Source organism: Trichosurus vulpecula, chromosome 6, assembly GCF_011100635.1.
Source record: "Trichosurus vulpecula isolate mTriVul1 chromosome 6, mTriVul1.pri, whole genome shotgun sequence".
Taxonomy (NCBI): Eukaryota; Metazoa; Chordata; class Mammalia; order Diprotodontia; family Phalangeridae; genus Trichosurus; species Trichosurus vulpecula.
The window spans coordinates 244544039-244564893 of record NC_050578.1 but is presented as its reverse complement, the minus strand read 5'-3'; the positions used below and the strand labels follow the sequence as shown (position 1 = coordinate 244564893).

At 39.0% G+C, this 20855-nt stretch overlaps 1 protein-coding gene across 1 annotated transcript in view; it reads left to right on the top strand.

The window, feature by feature from the left end:
* Positions 1–422: 422 nt before the first annotated feature.
* Positions 423–20855, top strand: part of CSTF3 (cleavage stimulation factor subunit 3) — a 79695-nt gene continuing 59262 nt past the window's right edge. The window contains exons 1-3 of the mRNA XM_036763423.1: positions 423–723; positions 18742–18843; positions 18964–19059. Coding sequence (XP_036619318.1) covers positions 697–723; positions 18742–18843; positions 18964–19059 — 225 coding nt within the window. The 5' untranslated portion in view covers positions 423–696. The remainder of the gene's footprint in view (positions 724–18741; positions 18844–18963; positions 19060–20855) is intronic.

Here is a 20855-nt window from a genome sequence, read left to right as displayed (position 1 = left end):
ACTTTACACGTCAGAAATCGACATACGCCCCAAACCAGGGTTTGGTTTGTCTTGTGGATTGTCTGGAATTAAGAAAGGGATGGAGAACGTGTTTATTACGAAAATTAAACCCAAGGGAACGTCAAGTGTACAGTTTTCTTTGTTCTGAAAGCCGGTGGTTCATCCTTTACTAATACAGCCAGTCTAGGCATCAACCTCCTCATCCCTAAAATGGGGGGGTTGGGCAGGTTTCCCCTCTAGGTCGGTCTCTAAGATCCAGGAGGAGGGCGTCCTCCACCTCCCAGAGACGTGCCCCGCCCCTTACTTCCGGCCTTCTCGGAACCGAAAGGGAGGGGTGAGGACGCCGAGGGAGGTGACGTCAGAGACACCCGAAGCGGACACCGCCTCGCGGCACCGCCCCCTCGCCTGGCCCTGTGTTGTCCAGGTGCCGCGCGAGGGCGCTGCCGGCGTCACGACGGCCCTCGGTGCCCCGGATGTTCTCCCTTCTGGCCCCTGACAGGGTCGGGGTGCCGCCATTTTGATTCCTCTCAGAGAGGGTGGCGGCGGCGGCGGGTGCTGGCGGTCCGGAGCCGCCCGCCGGGGACAGGCACCTCGCCCGCATTTTTTTCAGGAGGTGACTTCGAGTTTCCTTTTTCTTTTTCCTTCTAGCCCCGTGCCGCGGGCCAGCTCGTACTCTTTCGCCCGGCACCCGGCGCGATGTCCGGCGACGGAGCCGCCGAACAGGTGAGGAGGGGAGGCCGGTGGGGCCTCATGGCCGCCGTCCCTCTGTCGGGGCCCGGCCGGGTCGGGAAGGGGGAGGGACGAGGGGACGCGAGGCGCTGCGGGCGTGTCTAGGCGGTGGATTGGGGTGAGAGGGGGCGGGGATGGGCAGGGGGCCGCGCCCTGACCCCCCGCCGAGCCGCGCGTGGGCTCGGAGGGGGCGGGGCCAGGCCCGAGGGGACCACGACCCCAAAAGCAGCCCGGCCCCGACCGTGGGTTCTCCTCTGAGGACCTATAGGAGGGGCGGGTAAACCTTTTAGTAGGGGGGTGGTCATCAGGGGGTCCCCGAGAGGGATCGAAAGGGTAGGAACCTCCCATGTTCCACCATCCTATTCCACCCCTTCCCCTCCCCCTCTCGAGCCTCGGGACTTGACCACATAAAGCCGGGGCAGCGTCTGGGGCTGGAAGGGCCCCGGGGGGGGGGGAGGGTGAGAGGGGTCGTCACCCCTTGCTCGTGAGCCCCGGGCCATTTAAAAAGCCAAAGTGCGGGGTGCCCTGGGGTTGGTTAAGGTCTCCGGAGGTCTAGGCTGAGGTTAGGACACCTTCATTCAGTCCAGGGACGTCTTTATGCAGAGGCGGTAGGGAGTTCATTGCTCTCGTGCTGTGTCCCTAAACTTGCTTCCGTGGTTCAAAATGGAGTTTGGAGCTAATTTGCCCGTCATGTAGTCTCCTTTTTTTTTTTTTTTTGAAAGTTGACCACGCTGAAAGGGTCAGTCTTCCTTTATCACCGGGACCCTTAATTAAGTATATTTAAGCACTGGAGGTACCCTGTAAAGCAGTTTTAAACGAGATTTCTTTTTCTAGTGTTGGTTTTTTAAGTGGAGTTTTTTAATGACGTTAGCTTTAAAAAGTTTTTTTTTTTTATTCCTGCTCCTTTTCAAGTTAAGATGACCCTTAGTGGTGGTTGTACTAAAAAGCCAGTCCCATCTAACAAAGCATTTAGTTGTGCTTAATGTTAGCTGAATTGGGTTGGCACGGCATCAGATAAGTAACAATTCTCGATGACAAAAAAAAATTATCTTCTCTCTCTTTCTCTGCATTGGTTTTACTGGGAGATATATGTAAGTCAAATCAATCAGCCTTTTATTAAGTGCTTATTAGGTGTCCTTTGCCAGGTCTAAGTAAATGACGCCATAGATTGAAGGGTGGGCCTGGAGTCAGAATGGAGTTCAAATTCAGCTTCAAGACTGGGCAAATCACCACCTCCGTCTTGCTGTTTCCTCAAGTGTAAAATGGGAGTAGGCATAGTACCTACCTCCCAGGGTTGTGGTGAGGCTCGAATGAGATCATATTAGCCCAGTACCTGGCGCATGGTAAGCACTTAATAAATGCTAGTTTCCTTTTTCTTGTTTAACCTTTTCTTCCTCTCTTTTTCTCCCTTGCCTCCTTTTCTTCCTCTCTTCCGCAGATGAACCTATACAAGTATCCTTAGAACCAAAGGGATCAGGAAGTGGCAGGCATAGGGAAAGAAAGGAGTCTTCCAAGGCAGATTTAAAGTGGGAGGGCAATCCAACGTGGATACTCTGTGTAGTTACAGTGGGGAAATGGAGTATTCTGTTAAGGGATAGTCTGGAGACTGCTTGGAACCAAAAGTGGAATAATACATAATAAGCCTCAAAAAATGGCCTGGAAGCAGATTTTGAATTGCTTTGAATACCAACTTAATGTGTATTTTATCTTAGAGTCAGTGTGGAACCATTGAAGTTTATTTAGTAGCCGAAGGATAGGATTAAATGTTTGCTCGTAGGAAGATGGTTTTGTCAGCTGGGTTAGGGAGGGAGGACTGTAATCAGGGAGACTGATGAGAAGGAGGCTTTTGCCATAGTCCTGGAGAGTAGGGTGGTGGTTGTGTGTGTGGAAAGAAGGGAACAATCGAAAAATAAGGTGTGATGGTAGAATTGACAAAACTTGGCTGATAATTGGATTGGAGATGGTGTTGAGGGAGAGAAAAGATAACTCCGATATTGCCTAAGTACTTGTGTGCCTGGACCGATGAAGATGTCCTCCATAGAAAGAAACAAGTTTGGTGACGGGAAATAGGCTAGTTTGGTGAAGGGGCAGGTTTGGAGAGGAGTAGAGAAGATAATAAGTTCCTTGAAAGGGAGGCATGCAGAGATCTGTCGAGCTGTCGGTTTAGTCATGTGGCATTAGAGCTCTTGGGTTGGAAAGAGAGTTATCTGTCTAGAGATTATAATTGAACCTTTGGGAGCTGAGGAAATTATAAAGGGAGAGGATGCACAAATAGAGAGGGCCTTAGAGAACCCACCAGATTAGGTGGCTGAACATAGGTGATGATCCAGTAAAGGGGACCCAGAAGGAGTGGTCAGACTGGTAGGAATAAAACCAGTAGAGAACAGTATCATTAAAATCTAAGGGGCAAGAGCATTCAGGAAATAGGGAGGGAGGGAGTGGTCAACATTGTCATGGCTGAGATGATAGGAAGGATGACAACTGAGAACATGCTTTATAGAACACTTGAATATAAATGATCTCAACCCTCTGAAACAGATATTTGTAGTCCCCGTTTATAGATGAAGATACTGAGCCTTAGAGGTTTAAAAGGGTGATACAGTTAAATAACTGGGGTCCATAAGACAAACTTTTCTCATTCAAGAATATTTAAATCTTTTGGTGTTCAGCAGCCTGGCAAAGCTAGGGAGGGGATGATGTTATAGCAGACAGCCTGAGCAAAGTCAAGGAGGTATGAGAGCACAATTTGTGATTTGGGCATGCCAAGCTTTGTCTAATTTTCCTGTAGCATAGAATATGTGAAGGGAAGTTACATGAGAAAGGCACTGAAAACTTTTTCACTGTTGAGTGACAAGACCAGTATTAAGATAGAATTGGAAGGGACACAAGTTCTCGCCAGGAAAATTTAAGCACCTTGAGAGCAAAGTTTCTTTGGTTTTTGTATTTTCAGTGTTTTGCATTTTATATATAATTTTTTTAAATTGATACCTAGTAGGGTGGGAGAAGTATCATAGGCATATGGTTTTGGGTACTAGAGGTGGTGGTCCTGGGAAGAGAAGAGAGCAACTATGCAGAGGGTGCTTTGGGATAGGCTTGACAAGGACTTGTCTAACCAAATTTACCAAATCTAATGGATTAGATGTGAGATATGAGTCAAATGTAACTTCAGGATTTGGAAGATGGGAGACTGAGTGAGAAGTGTGCCACAGAGAGAAATAGAAAAAGTCAGAAGGAAAAATAGGTCTGGTTCAGAGGAAGGGATGACCTTAGTTTGGGGAATTTGGAGTGTGATGTGCACCTGTAATATTTAGGTGAAAATGTCGGTAGGTAGTCTGAACCTCTGAGAAGTCAGAACTAGAGATTTTCATTAGGAGTTGTGAAGCTGTGGGAGTGAACGAACTTTATGGAAGAGAGAAGAGGGCCAAGGGAAACATCCATATTTAGGGATTAGAAGTTAATTCTAACAAGGTAAAAAAGTAATTTGGAAGTAGTTCAATCATAAAGAAGGATATGGATAACTCAATTAGTTTGAACGTTGAGGGGGAGGAAAGAGAGTAAAGGTGAGAATAACTTGCCTAAGATGACATGAAATTATGGGAAATGTATAAATTGTTAAAAAAAAAAACTGGACAAGAAAGCACAGAATAGATCTTGAAAAGTGTCAGGTCTGGTATCTAGATGTTATGTAAAAAGTGTTGTACACAGTGTAATCCTGCTCTGATTACATGGTGTAAAAGACCCAAGATTGTCTTAGTGTATAGAGTAAATGTTTTTCTTTTAGAAGTGTTTTAGTGACTTGGATTATGGTAGAGGAGGGGGGAAAAGGTTTGTAAATTTTTCTAGTCACTTGGGACTAAGCTGCCTCAGGGAAAAAAATTGATTTATGCAGTACATAAGACTGGTAATGAAATGTCATAAGTTTCTTGTATCCTGATATTAATTATTTGAAATGAGTGGTGGCATTGTGGCTGGTAGTTTCAGGAACCTGAGGTTTAGGAGAGGATTTGCAGAAGTCCCAGGGGTCTGGAGACCATTATTACTACTGCAGAGTGTGCTTTTTGTGTATTTCTGACCTTTTTTAGACTGTTTAGTCTTAAATAGTCTTAATAAGGAAATGCTTAATTTTATTTTATTTTTCTTATTGTATCATAAAGTATCGCTTTATGGAATCTTCTTTATGTAGTAATTTTCATTAAACATCAAAGAGTTCGTGGTTCTTCATCTGAACTATATATTCGCTTTCCTTGACAGCATATGGAGACAAAATTGTGTATAGGTAGTGACTTTTTAACCAACAATATGTCAGGTCTTTGTGAGGAATTAAAGCTAAATTATTTGTTTTGGGTTTTTTGTTTTATTTTTTGTTGTTTTGGGTTTGGTGTTTTTGTTTTTTGTTTTTTTTTTTGGTATCTGAACTAAAGTTAGCAATCTGCAAAAGATTGACCCCCAAGACATGTTTTCCTGAGCTGCCATTGTGCTGTTTTCTATTGCTTTCCTTCTGAAAGCTTACTTACTATCTTTCCTTATCCTCTGGAGAAAAGAATGCTTAAAAGTATATATTAAAAATATATGTATTTTTAAAGTTCCTTACTTTAGAGACCTGTTTTATATATAATCAATCAGCAAGCAATATTGAGGACCTCTAGACGCTGTGCTAGGCACTAGAAATAAAAAAAAACCAAAACAACAAAAATGAAACACTCTCCTCAAGCTTCAGAAAATGTATACAAAATAAATATAACACAGTTTTGTAGAGAGGCACTAGTAAGGAGGGGGGAATTGAGAAAGGTGGCTCTTGGATTAAACTTTTTCTTTTCCCCACTTAAGAGTATTTTATTTTTTCTAATTACATGTAAAGATAGTTTTCAGCATTCACTTTTATAAGATTTTGAGTTTGAAAATTTTTTTTCTCCCTCTGTCCTCTATCCTCTCAAGGCAGCATGAATTACTAATGGTTCTCAAGGACAATATTTAAGACCAAAAATCAGTGTTTGATTGAAATCAAGGCATGCAAAGTTTTATTCATGGGATAGGGAAGTTTAAAAAGCCATACATGTTTTATAGTGTGATGTTAATAAATCGAGAAAAAGATTACATTTTTATTATCTGTTCATCAGCATTCAAAAAAGTTTCATCAATTACCAAGGTTTTTAAGCCTTGATTAATGTGGGGGTTGTGGGAAAAGATGGGAGGTATATATGTGAGAGAAGGGAATGTTTTGTTAGGCTCCTTATATAGGATCATAGATTTAGAATTTGAGGGTCCTTAAGACATTATTCCAGTCTTTTTATTTTACAGGCAATAAAACTAAGGCTCAGAGAGTTTAAAAGTTTGTCAGAGAAACACATAATAAGCGGCAGAGCTAGAATTAAAACCTAGGAACTTATGTCCTATTGTATAATTGTACAACAGTGTAGAATATAGACACAGAGAAGTACAAATTTACTGTAAGTGTTGAGAGAAGAGGGGAATTACTTCCAATTAGGGAGAGGAAGGAATACTTGCTTCATGGAGAGAGTGTCAATAGGAATTATATCTGCTGAGGTGAATGGAAAAGGTAAGGAGAGAGTGATATGGATAAAGTCACACAAGGCAGAGACTTAGAAGGATATTTGGGAGAATGGAAGTAGTCTAATGTGGGAAGTTTATGAAGGGGAAATCCATGGCTGCTTATAGAGATTAAAGTTGAGAAAAATAGGATAATTACATCAAGGCCCAGAATGGGCCGTTGGATGAGATGGCAGAAACAAATGGGCAGTTAGCTGTAAAATGGAAGTTTCCTCCATAAGTGAAGAAGGTAGATGTTTTAAGAAGGAATGGATGGGAGTTAAAGAAAACTTTTATCTTAAAAAGTAAGAGATGAGGTCATTTGCCATCATCAGGGTAAAACAGGTGGGTATTTGAGAAAAGTGGAGGAAGTTTGTAATAAATTCACTGTGGGGAATGTTAGGAAGTAAACACAAGTTTCTGACAGCTATGATGTGAACATAACTGATTATATTCTCTTCCCTTTTAATCATTTATTGTGATAATTTAAAAATATAATTGGGAGTTCTTTAAGGAGAGCTCTAAAAAGGGGTGAATTGAGAGACAACCAGGGGTTTTGTGTCATGCGCTTGGCAGTCTGGTGAAGCCTGTAGACCCCTTCTTAAATGCATAAAATAAATAGGATTACAAAGGAAATTAATTATATTGAAATAAAATGTAATTGTTTCCCTATGATAAGATAATAGCTAGCATTTTTATAGCACTTTAAAGTGTGCAAAGCATTTTATATATGTTCCTGTCTCTAGATCAAGGATCCCCTCAAATCTATTCTCATGAATCCCAGGTTAAGATCCCTGGTTTAAATTTAAGGGTTACTTCAAGTGAACACATTTTAAGAATCTTGAATACAAATCTGAAAGGTAAATACGTTAGCTTGGTATTTTCAAAAGGTATCTTGTGACTTAATATTTTGACTACTCATAGCTAAAGGGGGTGGGGACTGGAGCATTGATTCCCTCCACCTATACTGGTCCGCACCTTCTCTGTAACTTAATCTTAGCTAGGTGCTGAAGGTTAAGATATTTGACCTGCCCTTCTGTGGTGGGACTTGAATCAGGTCTTCCTGTCTCAGAGGACAGCTCTTTCTATCTCCTAGGCCAGAAATTCTTAACCTTTTTTGTGTCATGGACCCTTTTAGCAATCTAGTGGAACCTTTGGACCCTTTCTCAGAATGTTATTAAATGTACAAAACTACAAAGGAAACTAATTAGGTCAAAATAGTTATCAAAATATTAAAACCACACACAGGTTCACAGATCTCAAGTTAAGAATCCCTGCTCTAGGCCATGATTCCTCTCCTAGATAAAAGTTGTAAGTTCACATTCCCAGAGAGGTAATTTTCCTTGTAGTTTTTAAAGCTGCTTTTTACTTTCAGATGATTTTAAAATGCATGAACAAATTCATATAGAACAAATTCAAATAGTATTGGAATGATTATTTGTACAAATAAACAAATAACCCAGCATCCATTTGGACCTCGAGAACATAGAAATGCCTTCTAATGTTAAGCCTTTGAGTTGTCCACTTAACAGGGAGATTTTTGAATCTTGGCAGAGCTTGGAAGTCAAGTTGTTTTTTTTTTTTTTAAATGAGACGTGTTATTATTTCATTACTGTAATAGAAGTTTTGCGGCTTTTCTTTTTAGCTTAGGAAGTATGTCTTGCTGGATCTTTAATTTCACACAGCAGTTTTAAACAGCTGTTTAAGGGCACAGCTGTCTGTTTCACTTGCCTTTAATCAGAGCCTGTGGCACCACCAAGTGTTTTATTTTGTGGGCATGACAGTTGATACTAAAACTTAAAGCAAATTGATTCAGTAAGTAGATTTGCAGAACTAACTTAAGTTAGCAAAAGCTAACTTAAAGTAGGTTACATTTGATTATAAAAATAATTTCTTCAGAAATACCATTGTCTCTCTTAAGCATAGTGAGAGAGAGTATTTTTAGCTCTGGTTTCACCACAGTTTAAGGAAACCTGATAATATGAAAATCAGTATTTTTAGAATGGCTAAATTAGGAGACCATTTGTATTTCAGAATGACTCGTGTGCTTCAGTACACTCAACTGTGAAGTGGCAGTATTTATTCATGTTATAGAGCTGGTCTAAAGCATTCAAATTGCTTTTTAGCAAAGAACTCTCTCCAGACATCTGTTACATCTATACATTTCTCCTCAGTCACACAACTACCCTGCCTAACTTGGGCTACTAAAATAGCCTTTTAATTGGTCTCCCTGCATCTAGTCTTTCCTTCTAGAATTCATTCTCCATCCAGCTGCCAAAATAATCATCCTGACCATGTTACAGTCCTGTTCTACTTAGCTCTAGTGCCTCCTTTACAGCTAGGATGAAATATAAATTCGTCTATTTGGCTTTGAGAGTCCTTCCCCATCCAGGTAGAACCTATCCTTCTCAAATTGTGCATGTTACTCTCCTTCCCTTCTGTATGCCTGCCAAACTGGCCTGCTTGCTGTTCCCTGTACAGAAACTTCTGTCTCCCCATCTCAGTGCCTTTGCACAGACATTCTCCCATGACTGGAATGCAATTAAATGCCTGTTATATGCCAAGAAATGTACTCTGTCCTGGGTATACTGAGACAGAAGCAATCAGTGCCTTCGAGGAATTTAGATTCTATTGGGAAGCATTTCTGCCTTACATCTCTGCCGATTTACCCATGCCTCCTTCAAAGGTCTACTTGAGTCATCTTCTACATGTGAAGACTTTCCTGATTCCCTTTCCAGGCTACTAGGTGACTCAATGTGGATTGAGCACTGGGCCTGGAGTTAGGAAGACTTGAGTTTATCCAGCCTCAGACACTTAACTAGCTGGGTGACTTGGAGGAAATCACTTAAACTATATTTTCCTCAGTTTCCTCAACTGTAAATTGGATCTAATAATAGTGCCTACCTCAACAGGGTTGTTGTGAAGATCAAAAAAAAATATTTGTAATGGACTTTCACAGTGCCTGCCTGCCACACAGTAGGTGCTCTACAAGTGCTTGTTTCCCTCCCTTTTCTCACCACCAACTCATGTATACATGTTATTCCTCCCATAGAATTAAGCTACTTGAGGGAAGGGAATTTGTTTCTTGTCTTGATCCTCCAAGCCTGGCTCTATGCCTGGTACTAGTAAGAACATAATAAAAGATGATTAACAATTGGTATGTATATTGAATGATTCTTCATTGCAAATGATTGACTAATTTATCTGTTCTATAACTGAAATAGCATATTCTCAGAATGTAGCATATTAATTGTATTTTGAAACTCTTCCAACATTAACATACATTTGGATAGAGCCTGGATTCGGAGTCAGAACTATTACTAATCATTCAGTAAATATTTATTAAGTGCCTTCCTATGTGCAGGTATTGTGCTAAGTGCTGGGGATACAAAAAGAGGCAAAAGACAGTTCCTGCCTTCAGGAAGTCCACAATATAATGGGAGAGACAAGAACTAAAACACATTATACTCATATATATGTGTGTATCATATATAAATAGATCGATAGAGAGGTGGATAGGAGAGGGAAGGCAATAGAATTAATAGGGGTTGGGAAAGATATAAGAAGCTGGATTTTAGTTGGGACTTAAAGGAAGCCAGTAGGCAGAGACGAGGAGGGAAAGAATTTCTGGTATGGGGACTAGCCAGAGAAAAGGCTCCCGGAGCTGAGAGATGATGGAGTGTCTCTTTTCTGGAACAGCCAGGGGGCCAGTGTCACCAGATTGGAGAATATCTGCTGAAGAGTAAGGTATAAGAAGACTGGAAAGATAGGAGGGGTCTAGGTTATGAAGGACTTTGAATGTCAGTGGATTTTGTTTAATCCTGGAGGCAATAGGAAGCCATTGGAGTTTTTTTTTTTTTTTTTTTTTTTTTTTGTAGGGTGGCGATATGGTTGGACTTATGCTTTAGGAAAATCACTTGCAGTAGTTGAGCTGTGAGGTGATGAAGACCTATACCAGAGTGGTGAGAATGTCAAAGGAGAGAAAGGGATATGTTTGAGAGATGCTGCAAAGATGACAGTCCTTGGCAACAGATTGGATATGAGAGGTAAGAGATAGTGAGGCATTGAAAATAGTGCTTAGGTTTCAAACCTGGAGGACTGGGAAGATGGTGTGTCCTCTACAGTAATGGGGAAGGTAGGAAAGAAGTGAGCTTTGGGGGAAAGATGAGTTCAGCTGTGGATATGTTGAGTTTAAGGTGTTTTTTGAACAAACATCCAGTTTGAGGTATCTGAAAGGCAGTTGGAGATGTGAGATTGGAGGTCTGCTGAAAAGTTGGGGCAGGATAGGTAGATTATTAGCATTGTGATGGTAATTTAATCCATGGGAGCTGTGAGATCTCCATGTGAAGTAGTATGGAGGGAGAAGAGTGCCCAGGACAGAACCCTGTTACACATAGAGGATATTATCTGGAGGAGAATCCAGCAGAGGAGATGGAGAAGGAATGGTCAGATAGGAGAACCAGGTGAGGGGGATGTCCTAAAACTTAATAAGAGGATATCAAGGAGGAGAGAGTGATCATCAGTGTCAGACTGCAGAGAGGTCCAGAAGAGTAAAGACTGAGAAAAGGCTGTTCCATTTGGCAATTAGAGGTCATTGGTAATTTCAGAGAGAACAGTTTTGTAGAGTAAGATTGGAAGCTGCTAGAATGTAAGAGGTCAAGAAAAGAGAGAGGAGAGTAAGTGGAGGCACTTGTATTTGGCCTTTTCTAGGAGTCTAGCTTAGACAGAAGAGATACGGGATGAGTTAGCAGGGATGGAAGGATCAAGTGAGGATATATTTTTTCTAAGTTGAGGAGATGAGGGCATATTTGTAAGCACAAGAGAATGAGCCAGCAGGCAGGGAAAGATTGAAAATAAGTGATAGAGTGGGGATGAGAAAGGGGGCATTCTGTTGGAGGAGGCAGGAAGGAATGAGATGATTTGAACAAGGAGAAGGGTAAAGAGTAAGGATGCCTTATGTGAGACTGGTGAGGGAGAAAGTGGCATAAAGCATCTGAGTGATAGTAGATGAGGAAGAGGAAACAAGTGGAAGTGGAGGTTCAGAGTGAATGGACTATGCAGGTTTTTAAACCTGCCACAGATACTTGTTAGCTGTGACTCCTGTTAAACCACAACTTCTCTGACCTTCAGTTTTCTCTTCTGTAAAAGATAGATCGTAGTGGTACCTACCTATAGATTGTAGTAAGGATCAAATGAGATAACACATGTAAAACATTCTTAATCTTCCCTGGTATAAATTCAGATTATTTAAATAAATTTAATATTTAAAAGGATGCTCTTTGTGGGAGATAGAAAGATAAATGACGGTCCCAGGAAAATTAGATTGTATTTTAAATGTTTCCCATTCAGATGAATTTGGTTTGACCTTCTACTAGAAATGTTTCCTGATACTTTGCCAGGAGTACCTCTCCTCAAATTTCCTTGTATTGTTTTCCCCATAGAAATTAAGCTCCTTAAGGGTAGAGACTTTCTGAATGTTTGAGGTCTGTTTTTCTTGAGGGCCTATCACAGTGCCTGACATATAGTAGACACTTAATAAGTGGTTTTTGATTGACACAAATGAAAAATCTTTTTGTTCGCCACACTAGCAATTAGGAGACCTTATCCTCTGCCACTTATTAGCCAGAACACCTCCCTTCACCTGCTCACCCAATCCTTTAGGATTCAGTTTTTCTTACTGGTTAAAAAAAAAAATAAGGGTGTTCGATCTATGAGTATCCACAGGCCCCAGGCTATGGATCTGTGAACTTGGATGGAGAAAAAAAATTACCTCCTTATTTCAATATATCTGGTTTTCTTTGTAATCCTATGCATTTTATTTTATGTATTTAAAAACATTATTCTGAGGAGGGTCAATAGGATTTACCAGACTTCCAAAGGGGGTTCGTGATACAAAAGCTTAACCTCCTGAACTGGATATCAAGGGTGCCTTCCAGCTCTGATATTCTCTATTAAAGTCAATAATCATGCCACATCTGTTTGGATGAATTTTAAATAATGCTTAGCCTTTGTTTGAATCAGGGTTTACTTGGAAAGAAATAATAATTTGATAGGAAACCAACTCTCATATAGCAAGCTTCACTCTGTTGTCAGTACCACTACTATATTCCTTCTCCTCTTGTTATTTGAGAGAGAGAGAAGTGAGAGTTCCAGCACTAAGCTTAGATTGGTGACTCCCAATGCCAGTAACTCCCATCTTTTTTTTTTAAGTTACTACATACTTCTTGTTTCTCTTTTGATTTCCCATCTCTTTCCTTTAACTGAAACCTTAAAATAGCTTTAAAAAATTCTCCACCCTCCCTCTCCCCCCATTTCAGTTAACCAAGATTCTATGTATTAAAGCACTTTTTTTTTCCTTCAAGGAAACAGCCTTTGAAACACTTCAGTGTCACAAAAATCCTTCTCTTTCCTCATTTTCCTCCCTCTCCTCACCCTTTTACCATGATTAATTCCTTCATGCTCTTCCACTATTCCCCATCCTCTTCTTCTGCCCTTTCTCTCCATCTTGAAACCTCATTATTAACATAGCCCAGTAGTTTTGTCTAGCCTTGATGTCTTGCACAAAGGTGCTTACTAAATGCTTGTTGGGAGTAGAAAAGAGCCAGAACTACATAGCAGAAATAAAATTTTGAGTGAGAAGGAGAAGGGTCCTGAGATGCATCTGGAAGAGCACTCTGTTGAATTATGTCTAAGGTACCACCCAATTCTAAAATTCTTAGATCCTCTAAGATTATTTCTTTCAACAGGGCCCTCAATCTCCATTGGTGAAAGTGCTGCATCTAGCAATATCTCTAATTTAAAAGTAGGCACATTTTGAGAAAAAAGTTAGAAAGTACAAACTTAATTATATTCTAGGCATTTTCCTTTTACAGGGAAACCTCTAGTTTGCTTTAGATCCTCACCTTTCCCCTGCTCACCCCCTAAAACCCTACATTTTTTATTTTGAAGGTTGGGAAAATTTTAGGTCAGTTTAAACTGAGGCTAACTAATCTTTACATAGCATAGTAATATTTTTAAATTTTATTTAAGTATAAATATTTTACAATATTACCTTGCAGCTGTTTTGAACCAGGCTGATGAGGTAGTGAACTAGCTTTGTTCTTCAAAAAAAAAAAAAAAAAGTTGGTTCAGGAGTCAGTTAACAGTGAGAAGTCCTTTAAAATCTTTTTAGTGAAGATTTTGATGGTGACTTATATGGAAGAAAAAGTTCTGTGCTTTTCACTTTAGGCATATACCTGCCACAGATAAGTTTATTAATTAAATTATCCCAATTCAGTAATCTGTTTAGTGAATGCTCAAAGTCAAAGATACCCGTTCTGCTTCTTAAAAATCTCTCACATGGGCCATTTTCTATCAGTTCATAACATTCCTCAACAAGACAAAGTTCCATCAATAAGAAAAAAACACAGTTCATAGTTGAGGTGTAAAAGTTCCTAAACAATTTAGATTCATCCATCAGAACAGTAGTGATTTAATTTTTGTAGCGCCCTAGAGAATCATTTTCCCCGAAACCATTCCTAAAACGATTCCCTCCAACATTCTTCTTTCACGCTGTTAAATCAACTTTTTCCTACTTTTGGTCTAAGACTTAGGGAAAGGGGATGCTACTTAAAGTGGATTAATCAAGTACCCCTTTCCTTTGTCCAGTCACCACCCTGATTCTTTAAAGAATAGAGTTCTTCCCTGAACTTTGCCTTACTCTCTCTTTTGAAACAGGTTAGGCCTTTGTAAAGGATGTTAAAAGAATTTCTGGGAAGGACAGTGATTAAGTATAGGGCAAAGTTTTCTATTCTAGCGGAACCAAGGATTTTAGACATTTTAGATTTTTTCCCGAAGAGAACAGAATGGAACAGGCGTAGTATGCTTCCATGCTTGGATATCAGGAACTTGTTTATATTAAATTATAAGGATACCTTTGTACTTTTTGGTCAAAATTTGATTTTTAGGGATCCTGGAGGTTTTTTAAAGGGACATAATAAAGGTATATGTAGCTTCTATGCTAATTAGCTTAAATTTTTTTTTAATTGGAAAGGCTAGTGATAATGGGAATATTTTAGTGTTAAGAAAATGTGTAGAATCAGTCAGGTTGGTACAGAATTGATTTAGTGGGCTGAATTCTTATTCTCAGAGTCAGTAGACTCAAGCTCATTTGCTTATTTATCTTTTGGAGGTAATACTAGGCAGCTAGGTGGTGCAGTCAATAGAATGCTGGACCTGGAGCAAAGAAGACATGCATTCAAATTAGCTGTCTGACCCTGGGCCTCACTTTAACCTCTGTCTGCCTCAGTTTTATCATCTGTAAAATAAGGATAACATGAGCACCTACTTCGCGATGTTGTTATGAGGATCAGATATTTGTATGGCTCTGTCCTTGAAGCACTTTATAAATACTAGCTCTTGTATTTACTTTTATACGATTTACTCTTGGTGCATTCACTGAAAGGATCTTTCCAGACCTCCTATAGTACTTTAGGTACTGACTAGGAAAGAAACCATCTGATACTTGTTGATATGAAATTGCATTTTTCAATTGTCTTCCTGATATTACTATCTTCCTTCTTTATGTGGTGCCTCTGTAATAACCTAGTAGTAATTTTATTGTTTCTGTTAATTTCATGGCGAGTTTTGAGTAAAGATTTTAGTGATCATAAAAGCCGTATAATCAGATTTTGATTTGAGGGCATTCACATAGACCATTGGCAAGTATCTCAGGTTTTATGACCCTCTTTGAACCCTAATTTTAGTCATTTCATTTTTGATTAAATACTTTGGTTATTTACATCTAACTTACTTTCTGATATCTGTCTTCTCTACAACAGATAATTGAGAATGTTAGCTTAAAGGTTAAAAATATTGATGCTTGTGCTAGTCCTTATAGCATAAAGTTTTCTGTCAGGAAAAACTGTTTAACATGTACAGGTTCTTCCATTAGAGATTTAAATTTGGCATCATCCCTTTGGATTTTTATCATGGGGAGAGCTTGAAGTACCATGCTTATGCTGCTTTTCCGTCTGTTCTAGGAGTAAGGCAAGCTATCCTGTAATCATGAAATATACTGGTAGTGGAGAGAAGGAACCTTAATTTCCTAATCAACCTCATTTTCTCATTCAAGAACTTTTTTTTTTTTTTTTTTTTTTTTTAGTGACTGGGTAGTAATGGGAACAGTAGTTACCTGGATTAGACTAAGAACATGTAGTTAAAGTGTAATAAAGAGTACTTTTAGTCTGGACCAGTCTACCATTGAGGCATTATCCATCTATGAATCAGTCACTTTCGTGTGAATGGGAAACAAGGTACACAGCTCCTATTTATTTCTAGCCAGCCACAAGGAAAAATAAGTGTTCTTTTTATTGATATTCTTTAAAAACTCCCTAAAGCACATGTCCTGCTGGTTATTTTTCACAACACAACTTATCTGTTAACTTTATATACACTTTGGTTTTAGGTCTTTTGTTTACTTTAGCTGAAGGTGTTCCTTCTAAGTTTTTAAGTAAAGTCAGCCCCTACTCAGTGCATTATCCATCCTAGAGTAATCTTGTTGATCTTGGGAACCAACCAACTACCACCCAGTTGATTTAGGGTTTTGAGCACCCTGAGCTCTTTTACAGGTTCTTCTACCTTTAATTGGATTGATGCTGTAGTCCTAAGTGACTGATAGTGAGGAACATTCTTATTGGGCTTACTTGGCAATTACTTTGCTGTCATGTGTAGAACTATAACCTCAGTTTGTTGTTAAAACTACTAGGTACAGGATATGTGGGCAGCTAGGCAGTGCAGTGAATACAGTGCTGGGCCTGGAGTCAGGAAGACCTGACTTCAAATCTAGCCCCAGGCACTTACTAGCTGTATGACCCTGGGCAAGTCTCTTAACATGTTTCAGTATCCTCATCTGTAAAATGAGTTGGAGAAGGAAATAGCAGAACACTCACTACCCCAGTATCTTTGCCAGTTCAAGTTCAGTCATTTTTCAGTTGTGTCCAACTCTTCATGACCCCATTTGGGTTTTTTTTTTTTGGTAGAGATACTGAAGTGGTGTACCATTTCCTTCTCCCCCATGCCACTTAGCTGCTCAATCTTTGCCAAGAAAACCCCTAATGGAGTGACAAAGAGTGGGACATGACTGAAATTACTGAACACCACCACCGCTGGATAATATAAGGAATGTACTTTGTTTTCCCCAGCAGATTTCCATTTCTCATGGAGGCTTGGAAAATATACCTATTTTATATGTGAGAGTTTCTTAGCGTGTGTGTGTGTTGTGGACCCTTGAGACAATCTGGTGCAGCCTTGTGGGACCCCCTTCTCAGGATAATGTTTTAAAACGCATAACATGTTGTTGTTCAGTTATTTCAGTTGTGTCTGACTCCTGGTAGAGCTACTGAAGTGATTTAGTGTCTGAGGCCAGGTTTGAACTCAGAAAATGAGTCTTACTGAGCCACCTAGCATATATAGATTTACAAACGAAAGCTACTGAAATAGTATTTTCAAAAAAAATTTTTAACTCGATTTCATGGATCTTGGGTTAAGAACCCCTATGCTATGAATATAATATTCCCTCTTAAATATGACAGTTTGGCAAAAAAAAAAAAACTAGGCAAGTCCAAGGAACAGGAATACTATCTTTGGTAATATTCTCAAGTTTTTATAAGTGTTTTAGTATGACCATGGAAAATTTCTGTTATGTGGGATTGAACTATGCTGCTAAACTAACCAAAGTGGACTACTTTTATTTTGTTTTCATGTTTAGTAGTGAGAAACATTTTGGTGTGTTTCTTACATAGCTAAATAGCCATAGAAAGCTTATTTTTTAGTTTTATTGACTGGGACATTAGAAATTGTCTTGTGTGGTCTTTTGTTTTGCAAATAAGGAAATGAGGACTTGGGATTTGTACCCAAGTTTGGATTGCCATACTCTTTCTAATACACCATGTTCTTCCTCTGATAGTTCTACTTTCTCCCTGAATTGTAGTGTAAATTAACCTAATTTTGGTGGTCAAGTCTACTTAAATTATTAGAAATATAGCCATTTGGTATAAGTCCTAGGCTTGTGAGGTTACCTGAAATCAAATCCTCACTTAGTTAACTCATGGGCAAGTCACTTTATCTTTGATCACCGTTTCCTCGTTTGTAAAATAGGGGAGGATAACCTCTCACAGTTTTGAGGAAGGTTATTTTGTAGCCTTAATATAATATATATAAATATGAATTGTTAATAAAATTAATCTTACTAACTTTTAGCTATTATACTGTAGATTTGTTCTCTTTTGTTTTTATCTTTCATATGTTTCTTTCAAACAAAGAAACTAGTTATTTTCCCCTATTGGAAAATTGTGTCCTAGAATCCTTCATTGGTCGTTCCAGGACTCTTTCCCTACACCCTCTTCTCCTTTTATACTGTCTCCCCTTGATATCTCCTTTGGTGCCTTGGGTTTAATTATCATATCTGTGCCAGGATTCTTAGATCTGTTTGTCTAGTCCTAATCTCTTTTCCTGACCTCCACTCTCCTCTAAAATAGAACTCAATGTTTTTCCCTTCCCATCTTACTTCCAAACCGTATTACTGTTCAAAGTACTGCTGTCCTCCCTGTTACCAAGGCTCACAACCTAGGAGCCGTCCTTCATCCTTTAATTCAGTGCACATATTCAATTGGTTGTCAAGTTTTGTCATTTCTACTTTCACAGTGTCTCCCATATGTTTCCTTCTCTTCACTCACACAGCCGCTTACCCTGCCTGGTTCAGACCTTCAGCACCTCATGCCTAGACTATTGCAGTAGTCCTATAGATGGTTGGTCTCCAGCTCATCTCTCCATTCTAATCCATTCAGATGCCAAAGTGATCTTCATAAAGCCCAAGTCTGACCATCTCTAGCTTTTTTCCCTCTCCCCTTAACTCTCCTCCCACCCCTCCCCAGGCCCCCCAATTAAGTAAACTCGATGTCTCTCTATTACCAGGATCAAATATGAAATCCTATGTGGCCTTTAAGAGCCTTCATGACCTTTCCCCTTCTTACCTTTCCAGGCTCAAACTTTATTCTTCCCTATGGTCTCAGCAATACTGACTTCTCTGGCTTCCTCTGAGACTCAGAATCCTACTGTCTGTAAGAGGCACTTCCCAGTCTCCCCTCTGCTAGTGTTTTTCCCTCAGGTGACCTCTCGTTTACCCTGTATATATAGTTTTTGTGCATAGTTGTCTTCATCTTGTCTCCTCCATTAGAATATGAACTCTTTGAGGGTAAGGACTATGTTTTTGTCTTTGTGTCTTCAGTGCTCAACACAGTATTTATCAGCTCTTAATAAATGTTTGTTGACTTGGCTTAGTGTATACTTTACAGAATGGAACATTTTTTGGTGCTGTTCTAACATACTGAATCCTAGGGTTTATACGTTGGACTTAACAATTACGTTATTGGCACTGGACACTTAAAACAGTAATTTCTGTTCATTATCTGTTTTTTTCCCCCTTAGGCTGCTGAATATGTCCCAGAAAAAGTGAAGAAAGCAGAAAAGAAATTAGAAGAGAATCCATATGACCTTGACGCTTGGAGCATTCTCATTCGAGAGGCACAGGTTTAGTGATATAGGATTACATTTCCTTCTCTATGGGTCCAATCACACTCTTTGGTTCTGGAGTAAATATTTACATAATCATAATATTGTAAATGCTATTTATTGGTTTTTAATTTTTAGAATCAACCTATAGACAAAGCACGGAAGACATATGAACGCCTTGTTGCCCAGTTCCCCAGTTCTGGCAGATTCTGGAAACTGTACATTGAAGCAGAGGTTAATATTTTTTATTTTACTTTTCCTTATATAACACCCAGTAGGAATTGAAGTTTACACAATAATGATAGAAAATAGCAAATTAGGAACATAACCACAACTAGGACAAGGAGGATTTAAATGTCTCTTGCCTTTATTTTGTAAAATAGGTATAAAGGAGTAATTAAAGTGAATTCTGAAATTTGGGTCTTTCACAAGCTGATGATTGTTGCATTATGCAATTGCAACAACATTAAAACAGTTTCAATGGTATTGGAGTGCTTTAGCCTTTTATTTACTTGTCGTGTCAATTTATTGCCTCCTGTGTCATTTATTTAGAACTCATTTTTCTTTTTGTTCCTACTTACAAACTAAATATGAATGGGCTTATGTGAAAATATGGAAATGTTATACTTAGTTTCATAGGATATTTGAGTGTCTCCAATGATGTGTGAAACATTGTTTTGGGGCACAAATGATTTCCAGTTTAAATTTCTGTATAAATGTATGGGTTGTGGAAGTATTGTAATCACTTAAGTAATACAAAAAGAATTTTATGTGTCTTGAGTAAAGGTTAATTTTAAAGTGAAATAAACACATTTATTTTGCTGAAGACACAAAATTAAGACAAAATTTACTTGTAGAAATTCCTGAATTTTTATATTAGCCATAGAAAAAGTTAAATTCATTTAATATTATTAAGTCTTCTTTGTCAGTTTAAAATGTGAAGTAAGGGTAGTAGGTCAAATATTAATCATTTTGAAATTTATTTTTATTAATGTTTTAAAGTCCAAATTAAGCTACAGTTGTCTATCTTATAACTAATTTTATTTTGGATAGGAACTTCTCAATGTAAATTCTCCACATGCCTAGCTACACTGGAACCTTTTTATAACATAATCTCAGCATATATTATCACATTTATGACAAGATGGGTCTCTCTTGGAGATTTAGTTGCCAGAAATGCTGAAAGGACTTCACTGTAGCACAATTTCATCTATGTTGTGTTCCACAACGTGGCCTCTAAGGATAACGTTATAGGGAGGCTCCAGTGTACTAATTTTATTTGTGGTCTGTTGAATTATATCATTTTGCAAAATTTAGAAGACATTAGTTTAGAAGAGTGTGAACATTTTGTGTGTATGTTACTCTGTGTGTGTGTGACACATACCTTATGCGGCGTCTAGTTGCATTTTCTTCCTCTGCTTCACATGCTCTGAACAAATCTTTGAGGAGACCTCGCTCATTCTCTGGTAACATTCCTTCCCCTTTAAAACTAAACCATCAGATTAGACTGCCACAAGTTTTAACAGGTGAGTGAATAGCCCTATCTGAATTGCAGACATCTTTGCTGCTCTCTGTCATTCAGTAAAGGAAGGAACCTGGATCACCTGAACCTGATCTGCATTGCAGTGCTGGCTTTACAGAGAAACTAGCTTACATGCAAGCTCATCAGAAATGACTGTGTATCATATGTGATGTATTTTCAATAATGGAAACATGGTAGTTCTTTGTATTAGAAATATTACATTTCTGCCACTCACCTCCTGACTGAGAAGTGATGAACTTAAAATGCAGAAAAGAGACATACATTTCCAGACATGGCCAATGTGGGAATATGTTTTTGCTGGACTATGTAGCTACATCTCTAGGGCTTTATTTTTCAGTTTGTTTTTTCCCCCTCAACAGGGCAGGGGATAGTAGGAGGAAGAGACAAATTAATAACTTTTTAAAAACTTATTAGAAAGATGTTGGGATAGTACTAAACATTGAAATTGGGAATTGACAAAAATTCCCCTAACTCATTAATCAGGAAA